This window comes from Vairimorpha ceranae (genome assembly GCF_000988165.1).
Source record: "Vairimorpha ceranae strain PA08 1199 chromosome Unknown NODE_102, whole genome shotgun sequence".
NCBI classification, from domain to species: Eukaryota; Fungi; Microsporidia; family Nosematidae; genus Vairimorpha; species Vairimorpha ceranae.
In genome coordinates, this window is record NW_020169397.1 from 1 (window position 1) to 10,303 (window position 10,303).

At 23.1% G+C, this 10,303-nt stretch overlaps 5 protein-coding genes across 5 annotated transcripts; 3 read left to right on the forward strand and 2 right to left on the reverse strand.

Moving 5' to 3' along the window:
- Positions 1-398, forward strand: AAJ76_1020003 (hypothetical protein; the record flags this gene model as incomplete). Its single annotated transcript, XM_024473683.1, has 1 exon — positions 1-398. A coding segment is annotated over one exon (398 nt), but the record flags the coding sequence as incomplete, so codon positions are not given.
- A 2,333-nt stretch (positions 399-2,731) lies between these two features.
- Positions 2,732-3,592, forward strand: AAJ76_1020002732 (hypothetical protein; the record flags this gene model as incomplete). The annotated part of the gene is made up of 1 exon (XM_024473682.1): positions 2,732-3,592. The coding sequence occupies one exon, from the start codon at positions 2,732-2,734 to the stop codon at positions 3,590-3,592; it is 861 nt and encodes a 286-aa protein (XP_024329941.1).
- A 1,528-nt stretch (positions 3,593-5,120) lies between these two features.
- AAJ76_1020006461 (hypothetical protein) lies at positions 5,121-6,461 on the reverse strand (the record flags this gene model as incomplete). Its single annotated transcript, XM_024473684.1, has 1 exon — positions 5,121-6,461. One exon carries the CDS (start codon positions 6,459-6,461, stop codon positions 5,121-5,123), a length of 1,341 nt encoding a protein of 446 aa, XP_024329942.1.
- A 2,952-nt stretch (positions 6,462-9,413) lies between these two features.
- Positions 9,414-9,545, reverse strand: AAJ76_1020009545 (hypothetical protein; the record flags this gene model as incomplete). Its single annotated transcript, XM_024473685.1, has 1 exon — positions 9,414-9,545. One exon carries the CDS (start codon positions 9,543-9,545, stop codon positions 9,414-9,416), a length of 132 nt encoding a protein of 43 aa, XP_024329943.1.
- Positions 9,546-9,751: 206 nt separating this feature from the next.
- Positions 9,752-10,012, forward strand: AAJ76_1020009752 (hypothetical protein; the record flags this gene model as incomplete). Its single annotated transcript, XM_024473686.1, has 1 exon — positions 9,752-10,012. One exon carries the CDS (start codon positions 9,752-9,754, stop codon positions 10,010-10,012), a length of 261 nt encoding a protein of 86 aa, XP_024329944.1.
- Between the last annotated feature and the right edge of the window lie 291 nt (positions 10,013-10,303).

Genomic DNA, 10,303 nt, shown 5'->3' on the forward strand with positions numbered 1-10,303 from the left:
CTGGTTTGGCTTTTGATGATTTCAAAAATTATAATTTATCGAATTGCTTTTTTACCGATATAACCAACTTACTTTCTTTAATTGAAGATCCAAATCATAAATTTGAACTTAATGATTATGATCAGTCTATCGGTTCCCTTTCTGGTTGTTCATTGGTTGCTGTTTTAATTCACTTTCAAGAAGAAGTCAATGAAAAAAATTTAGAGTGTTTCGCTTACGACAATGAGAAAAACAAATTAGAATTTAAAGTAATGATTGATTCAAAAAAAAGACTTGTTTTTTTTATGTTTGACTTACAATATTTAAAAGAATTTAATATTAGACAAGTAGATTGTATAGCTCAGACCCCTATAAAACATTATGTGTCACGCAATATTAGTTTGATTAGTTACTTTTAATAAAATTTTAAGTAAGATATCCTTCGAATTTTTTAAAACTTAAAAAAAATAATTTAAAAAAATTATAGCTCTAAAAATGTAAATAAATAATATAAACTGTTCTTTTCAGTTTTTATTGAAACTTTTTGCCGCTCCATATCAAGTATCAAAAAAAAAATAAATTCCCAAAAAAGTTTTGCTTTATTTTTTCTTAAAACTAATATTGTAAACTTTAACATTGAATGATCTGTATGTTACTGTCATGATGCAGCTGACACATGACCATCAGTCACTGTTTGTTGAATCAATTCTTGTGTGATTAAACAAACAAGTGAGTATTCAATGTAGATCTGTCTTTTCGCTTTCCTTTTAGCTTAACTTTACTATGCTGCATTTTTATATTGTTTGTTTATGTAATCTTTAATTAAGTGAAAACTAAAAATAGGATATTTACACATAAAGGAATGATGAACAATGGGATTAACAAGAAGCCTTTACACAAATTTCCACTAAGTTTTGAAATAAACATAACTTTTCTTTAAAGTCTTCTAAACCGGACATAAACCATAACTAAAACTAATTTTTAATAATTTTTTAGTAAAAACAAAAGTCTGTTTTTTTTAATAAATTTTTGTAAAAGTAAACAAAGTTGCAAAAAAAAGAAATATATCACAAAATGGAAGAAAATCATAAAATGTTTCGATTACTATATCAACCAAATAAATTTTACAGTAAAAATTGTATAAAAATTATAACTTAAAAAAAGATTATTCCTTTTCTTCTCTTAACATCCCAAATGCAAGTTAAAAAAATATTTATTTTTGAACGTGTGACCCACAACGTAAGTAAAAATATGTAGTAAGGATTATTTTAAATTTTAATAATTTTAAATTCAAAAAGTTAATTGCAAAATTAAAATTTTGTGTTTTAGCAAATAAGCAGTAAATATAACTTTATATCTGAATTATATAAAAGTTTTTGTTTTTAACAATTTGTACGAAGTAATAAAATCATTAAATATTTCTATTATAATTTCTAGTTCTTTTTCTTAATAAATGATTTAAAATCCTTTGAAAATATTTACAAAAAGGTAATTCAAAAATTTTTTTTTGTAGGTATTAAACACGCACAACCAATAACAGTTAAGAAAAGATGAAACTATATTCTTTTCCGTTCATCCTGCGATGCTATTTCTGTTAAGATGATATATCAAGGATAATTATTATTTACTGATGCAAAATAAGGGGAAAAACTATTTAAGAAAAGTTACATTAATAAATATGGTTTTCAGTAAAAAGCATTCTTTCACACAACTCAGTCTGTACAATGTTTTTGTCCGGAACAAGCATCGTTCCGACCTAGGTTTTATCGGCAGGCAACATTATAACACCTTTTATTAAATAAAAATTGGTTATGTTATGGATAATCATAACATATGTCCTTGTATTAATTGGTGACATTAGAAACCATTTTACAAATATAAAACTAATTAAACATGAATCTTGAAAGTTAATTAATTCGTGTTTATTTGTTTTACATTTATCTAAAACAAAAGCTATAAATAGATAAAAAATTACCAGAAGATGGAATTAAATAAAAAGTCTTTAAATTTTGGTAGTTTGGTCAAGTACTACCTAAAGAATAGTTCACTGCTAGCTATTTTTGACACATTACTTTATTTTAAAATATGTTTCAATATGGCAAGCTAACTTCATATTTGAATATTTTACTCTTTACTGTAAATGTCTATTATTCAAATGAAAATTTTGCAATAAAAAAATTTGTCGGAAAAACATTTTGCCTGTCATAAATAAGCAATCTAATTTATTTTTAAAATAAATAAAATATTTTAATTACTCAAACAAGCAGAGATTGACAAATAATATATGAGCTACAAATATTTTATTTGTTTTCTAGCTAAAAAATTATAGGGTTTACAAACAAATAATAAAAATATCAACATTATATTATCTTGTTTTAACATAAGTATGTTTTGTTTTAACAATCAATCAAAAGCTCTGATTATTTTGTTTAATTTTGTATTTTTAATTAGATAAAATATGATTGTTTAAACTGTAAAATGTGCATAAATACAAGAAAATTTTTGTTAAGTTTTTTAATTAATATCAATTTCCATAAAAAGCAGCTAACTTTTGATTTTTCTTAAAACATAATTTTATCATAATCTTAATGTTTATTCAATTTTTTTTTGAAGATAGATTTTAATTTAAGATATTGCATAAATTTTATCCCATTTTATTTTGATGTTTTTTTCAAAAATTTATTCTTTCTGATCGTAAAAATTTAATTAAAGTCTTTAACAATTATAAAAAAAATAATTTTTTGTCCACACTATGTTGTACTTTTTTCTTTTATTTTACACTTTAAATTGCTGTGAATTTAAGTATCAGAATAAAAAAACTTTACAATGCTTAGAAAGCAATAAAAATGTTGAGGATAGTTATACATCTATAGAAAAAGAATTTATTGAGATAGTTTCGCAAATTGAACAAAAAAAACTGATAAAAAATATTAATCGAATTTACAAAGTAGGTGGAGATAATTTAATCAATTATTTATATAAAAAAAAGAATTTAAAAGATGTTTTGATTAATTTTATGAAAGATAATAATGAATATTATGTACAAAAGGAGAATATAGAATTGACAACAATAGATATCAATTTATTTATTGAAACTTTTCGCTATCTTTATTATGTCTTGCAACGTGCACAAGATTATTTTAATCGCAAAAGACTGTTACAAATTATCGATAACTTTAGAAATAATATAATGCATATTTTAAAAGAAACTGAGCTGCCTGATATTGATAATAAAAGTTTAGAAAAATTTAATAAATGCATTAAATTTTTAAATGGCCAAATTAACGAAATTATTAGTTTTTTGTATGTTCTTCCTGATTTTATATCTTGCAAAACATTTAAAGAATATTTTTTAACGCTTCTATTTTTGAAACGACAACTAGAAAGCACTGCCAGTGATAATTTTAAGATAGAGTTGAATACAATGATTTATATGGTAGAAAAAAATTCTTTTGATAATTCATCCTATTTAACTGAATGCAAAAACATTTCGAACACAATAGCAAAAGAAATTGAATGTTTATTTAAAATTTACGAAATGTTTAGTAAGCTTCTTAATGAAAGAATTCAAATTCTTTGTAATCGTTATTTTTTATCCAAGAAGACAGTATAAACGATAAAATAAATAATTGATTTATAAAACTTAATATCCTTTTTTAACAAAATTAAAACCTAGACAATATCGAGTTATATAAAACGACTACTATTTACCATATATAATTGTGAGGTAAATTATCACATAAAAATTAAATTTTGATGGAAACGGGAATTTTAAGCTGTCAAACATTTATATAAAATAAGAATAAAGAAATATTTGGAAAAAAGAAAAGATAGACAATTTTAAAGTTAGCAAAAAGCCACGAAGTATTGTACAAGTAAAATTATGAAAAAATTCATAAACTAAAAAGTTAGTAGTTTTTAAAAAGTATATATTATTTTCTTTATACAGAAATAATATGTTTATGTCGTGATGCAGCCAACACATGATCACATTTTAATAATTTTGTTTACACATAGTCTTTTTTTTAAATAAAATAATTTTTTTTCTATTTAAACCTTAAACATTTAGTTTCAGTGCCTTCATCTAGCAATTGTTTGTTTAGTTTAACCTATTTTAACTATAAATACATTTTTAGCTGGAATCTGGAGGAAAAAACAATGCAAAGCAACACGAATTTAGGTAGGCGTAATTCAAATAATGATCTTACTTTAAACGCTTTTTAAACCCCGCCAAACATAAAAAATAATTGTATACATATTAAGGATTAAAAACATATTAAAAAAGTCAAGAATCATTCGGAAAAATGGTTTTTAAAGTATTATCATTTGTTTAATTTTACGTAATTAACATGCTTTGTATTTGTTATAGTTTCTTTGCTTTTTAAAGTAGCAAAATATGTTTCAAAAATGATAATATTTAAATTCTAATTGTAAAAATGTTAAAATATAATAAAACTTTTGATTTTGACTGCAATGTTGCAGTCTGTTTAGGAATTTTGATTGATAATTCCGCTTTACTTAGGCAGTAACGTAGGGGCGTTGAGGAAAGAGATGTAAATTGATTTGTTGTAAAAGCTAGTCATTAAAACGGATATATTTTATTTAATAAAGCTTTGTTAAATACTTTTTTATATCAGTGCAAAAGCCTATTGGTTGTAAAGAAAACAAATGGCTTGGTCTGAGTTGTTACAATCATTTGGTTATAAATGATTGGTTATTTTCTTAGAACGTGTCAGATAAACATTATACGGTATAAGTACTTCCTAAAAAATTAGTAAACAATTTTATATATTCTAAACTTTTTCCTCAATCATATAAAATTATTTCGAGTTCTATTTAAATCCTTAAAGTCTTAACATAACAATTTTATTACTTTAGCAATCAAAAATTAAGATAGAATAAGAAGAAAAATTTTTTTAGAATTTTAAAGTATAGAAAAAATAATATAAATCTATAAATTTATTTTTGCTCAATATTTCATGTATTTAATTACTTATACATTAATTCTCAATTTCACTTACTCAGGTAAACTATAGATAAATTTTACAGGCAATATTCAAGTTTTTTTGACAAAAAAATTATTTAATGCTTAAAAAAATAACAAACAGTTTATTTGTTTCATTTAAACATATAAACCAAATTTATAAAGCTTTGTATGCTTTATGTTGAAAACATATTTTAATACCTACTAACTTCCTACATAAATGACAATTATGATCTAATTTGGTTAAAAAGTCATCAATTAGTTCAAATCCTAAAAAATGACCACAATTTAACCAATAAAACCAACCATCAATCCCTTTTGTTCCATTAGGTTTAAATGAATATGTATTTAGATCTAATAATGTTGTAAATTCGTGTAATTTATCGGTTTTTACAAGAGTTTCTATTTCAGCACTAACGTCTGAAGCACTTTTATAAGCCCTTACATAATATTCCTTTATTGTTTTTACATATTCCATTTCATTGCAAATGATAAATTTTACATTTACCTGATCGTTATAATGTTTTTCAACTCTCAACAATATATTTCGTTTTAAATGTTTTGAATAGCATTGCATTAGTCCTAAGAATAAATTTGCATATTCAAAGCTTAAAATTATTGTTGCATCACAAAAAATGTCAAAATTTTCAGTTGAATTTATAAAAGAACTAAAATTAATACCATCCGTAAAAGAATCATAATCGATACAATTGTTTAGAAAATTAATATCTAATGCTTCTTCAAAACAATTAAAATTAATCCTATCTAATTTATCTTCCTTTTTATCAAATAATAAAAAAGCATGTATTGGAAAGTTATTATTTTGTTGAATTTTAAACACAGTTTCAATAAATTTTGAATTTAAAAAATTTTCGTATAAATTAGATTGTTCAGATGTAGAATATCTTGAGAGAGTTTGTTCAGCTAAGCTAATAATATAAAATAATTCGTAAATAAGATTACCATCTAAAATTAGCGACTGAGATTTTAAGGTTTTGAAAAAATTATCCTTCTTAGCGTAAATTTTTTCTGTAATAGCTTTTATTATTTTCATATTAGTTTTATTTTTTGTAATTAGTGTGATCGGCTGATAATATCTTGTACCATAAGATATAAACGCCGCTTTATACTTAATATCACTTAAAAGGCAGAAATCTTTTAGCCTTGATGTAAACGTAGCAATTAATATTGATTTTAAGCTTAAATTATTGCAATTACAATGTAAAACACTTGTATTCATCAATATCGGTTTAATTAAGTTATATTTCTCAAACTTAAGGATGCTGTATGTTGTTCTACATATATCAAATAATAATTCTATTTTCTCAGTTGCAAACGGTTCGTCACCTAAAAATTCCAAAAGTAGCTTTTTATTTAAAAGACAATGACGACCTTCAATAAATCTTTCAAAATTTTTAAAATATATTGAATCCAATATATTTTTGTTTTTAATATTTTCAGTGCATAAAATGATTACTAAAAAATACGTTAAATGCATATTTGGGCGACAAATTGAGGCAAATATAAATAAATATTATTAATTAAAAAAATATTTTTAAGATGTTTTAGTTCTAAAATAATATATACATTAAATAATGTCAATGTTTATTAGCAACAATACATTTTGTTTGTTGACATATCGATCAGTTTTCAGCTGAATAAATAAACAAAAAAAAAAATATTATGTTAATTAACTTTATGCAATTACAGGTTTAAGGATATTTTTAATTACAAATAAAATAATTAAATAAACTCATATAAATATTTTCTACAACGAAAAAAGTTGTAAACAACAATTGTTTTTTTGTTTAAGAACTAATACAAAGAGTAGCAATAATTATGATGATGTTATGCTTTCAAATCAAAAATATTTTTTTAAATTTTCTATAAAACTTTAATAATTTTTCTATTGTTTTTAAATTTAAAAATCTAAAGTTTTTTCTAGGTTAATAACGTTCAAATAATTTGTTAAAGTTGATAGATAGCGTGTTTATTAATACCAATACTTCTTTTATAATTAGTTGTGACTAATTGCACACACAGTCGTGATGTTTTAAGAAACTCTTTGGGTTAATCACCAATTATGTAAATTTCGCTTTGAAATTCTCGGTGCTTTTTTTATAAAATGAATAATATTCATTTATTTTCAAATTGCCTTGATCCCAACATAGCTATATTCTTTAAAAACAAATTGAAAAAGCTATATTTTAACCTTTAGACCACTTCATTGCACAGATTAATAGTGTTGTTTACAATTTAAACTTTTAAGTTTTTTATCAAAATAGTATATATTATGCTTTTAGGCTATGTAAATATATTTAAAACATAAAAATACATTTTTTAATTTATTTTGTACAAAATATACAAAAAAAATCAACAAAAAATTAGTAGTATTGGTTTAGCATATTATAACAGTAAAAAAATATTTATAATTGTTTAATTTTTATTGTTGATTATTTTTTGTCAGTACCATCTCTTTTTTTTGTGAGACTTTTACACAAGGAATAATTTCTCATCAATACAAAAAATTTATTAATTTCATCTATAAAAATTACGATCAGAAGAATAATATAATTATCACAAATTATTTTGTAAATTTTTACAATTCGACTATAAATTCTTAATTTTTTAGAAATATTGGCATACTCGCTAAATTAATTACATGCTAATTTAAAGGTTTTATAAATTATATATTTTCTCTTTCTTTGCATTTATAGTATCTAAGAAACTTAAAAGACTAGTTAAAGAAAAAATTAAATTGTTTTTTGCCATAGGAGAGATTTGATATTTCAAGTTTTTTAAAGTTTCGATATCTGATTATTATTCAAGATTTACTTTTTTTTTTAAAATAATATTTGATCTTTTTGTATTCTTTTAAAATTTTACGCTTGTTAGCTGTAAAATGATACACTAAAAATTTAATATTAAATTATTTAATTTTTATTTTAAAATGTTTTTATTGTGCCTTATTAAAACTTTGGAAATAACTTTTATATACAATTTTTTTCCTTTATTTTTCACGTTGTTATCATTTTTGAAAATACTATTAAAGAATATACTAATTTTTGGTTTATATTTGACACTCAATTAGTATAATATAATGGTATATAAAATAAACACTTACTATGTTTATTTATACAATTGGTCTTCCTGTAGTTTGACTGATGATCTAGTAAAAACAAAAATTATAATTTGGTTGTAAAAAAGTGATATTTCCTAATTAGCATATTGGCTTTGTAATAAATCATTTTGTGTTGTATTATATAATAAATAAATGTTTTAATTGCAGAGTGTAATTATTTAGAAATAGTCCGCTGTATTATTTTGGCTACTGTTGTAACTTTTAAAATGTATTGTGTTATTAACTGATTGAGATATTGTACAACTTAGTTTATCACATTCATTAGTAAAACATTAATTACGCGTGATATTGAGCGCAAATACATTAATAGTGTGTGCTATTGTGTGGCATAGAATTGCCTTTAAAAATTTTTAGAGGCGAAAGATAACTTAAATTATAATTAACGTTCTTATACTCATTGTTTAAATTTCGTTTAATGTATTTGTCAATTCATTTAATATCAATGAACTAGTTGAGTTTTCGCAATAATATTACAATTCTGTTAAAATGGTTTTAGATTCGTCTGTTGTACTTCTTAGTTACCACATAGTCCTTTATTCTCAAATGCTTTTGAGTAGTCCGATATATTTTCTAGATCTACAAATAAGTTAAAATCTAATATTCGTATAAAACAAAAAATTCTCTGCAACAAATATATCATCAAACGACCAAATTTCTTTAAAAGAATCTTTCTTAACAATTACAATATTGGCAAATTTTTTTGTTTTTAGATAATTCAATGTATTTAATATTTCAAAGTTAACTTTGAAAAAAAGTAAAGTTTTATAAAAAATTATAATAAAAATTTTTTCTAAAAATTTCACAAGGCTAAGGGAAAAAATAAGAAAAATAATGTTAAATTAACAAATATAATTTTTCAATAAATATTTTAATAGTATAATTATGCGTATATTTGATTTAGAAGCTAATTAAGTAATAATAAAAAAAATTCAATTGAATATTAAACAGATTAAGCAATAAAAAATATAAAAAGAAGTGGACAATTTTTTATCCATGGAATTCAGTAGCATAAATAACTGCGATGTACTTGTAATTTCAAACATTTATATACTGCTTTAAATAATCTTACGAACTGACATTTCACTAATAAGAATTTATAAAACAAATAGATTTTTATTATTTGTCGCGAGTTTAGCTGATATCTGAGTCCGATTGATTTTTTTTCTTTTATTTTTTTTACAATTGCTAAAATATAATTAGGCGGTTTGTACTTATAACCTTACCTTACTGTTTCTATTAATTTTATTTTTAACTTCGCATGATTAAGGTATAGATGAGTAAAGAATGTACATCACTTCTTTACTATTTTTAATTATCACTTAGCATTTTAAATGCATTACTAATACTTAGAATTATATATGGCCCCACACGCACGCTATCAACAACAGCATTGCTGTTTTCCCCCGACACTACCCCGGGACATGGGTTTAATTCAAGCATACTGCCCTGTCTACAATACGTCTAGCTAGAATAACTATAAAAAATTATTTTGCAATACAAATCTAGGATGAATATTTTTTTTAAAAATTTTATCCCATAATTGCACCAGTTGAAAATGATGGGTACCAAAATATTGTACAATATTTACGGAGTAAAGAAGTGATAAATGAAATTTATAATCAAGCAAAGCATCAATAATAAAAAAGATGCGAAAACTTTGTTTTGGTAGACAATCTAATTTTTTTAAAAATGTAGATGAAAACTACAAACGTGTCTTTGTTGAGGGCATGACTACTGAAATGAAGCTTGAGGTACAGACCTTGCACAGACACAACAATTATGGACATAATCGTTTATATGGACTATGCAAGCAACTGTATTTCTCTATACCAAGACTGCTTATCAGAGAGGTATGTGCGGAATGCAATATTTGTGCACAAGCACAACCTATCAAAAGAGAAATTTAAACACATTTTGGCGATCAGACTTTTTGAAAGATTGATAATAGATTTTGTTGATTTGAGAAATTATGCTTGTCAAAATGATGGTTATGCCTGGATCTTAACCGGTATAGATGCCTATTGTTAAATACGCCAAAAAAGTATCGAATAGAAATACAAAATCTTCTGAATATATATTAAGTAAAATCTAAAATTATTGCATACAAATTTTTCATGAACTTAGTAAATAAATAATCGATATCCAGCTTCGCCGCAAATAAAATTATAAAAATTGCAAAATTCTAACTAAGCTAATTT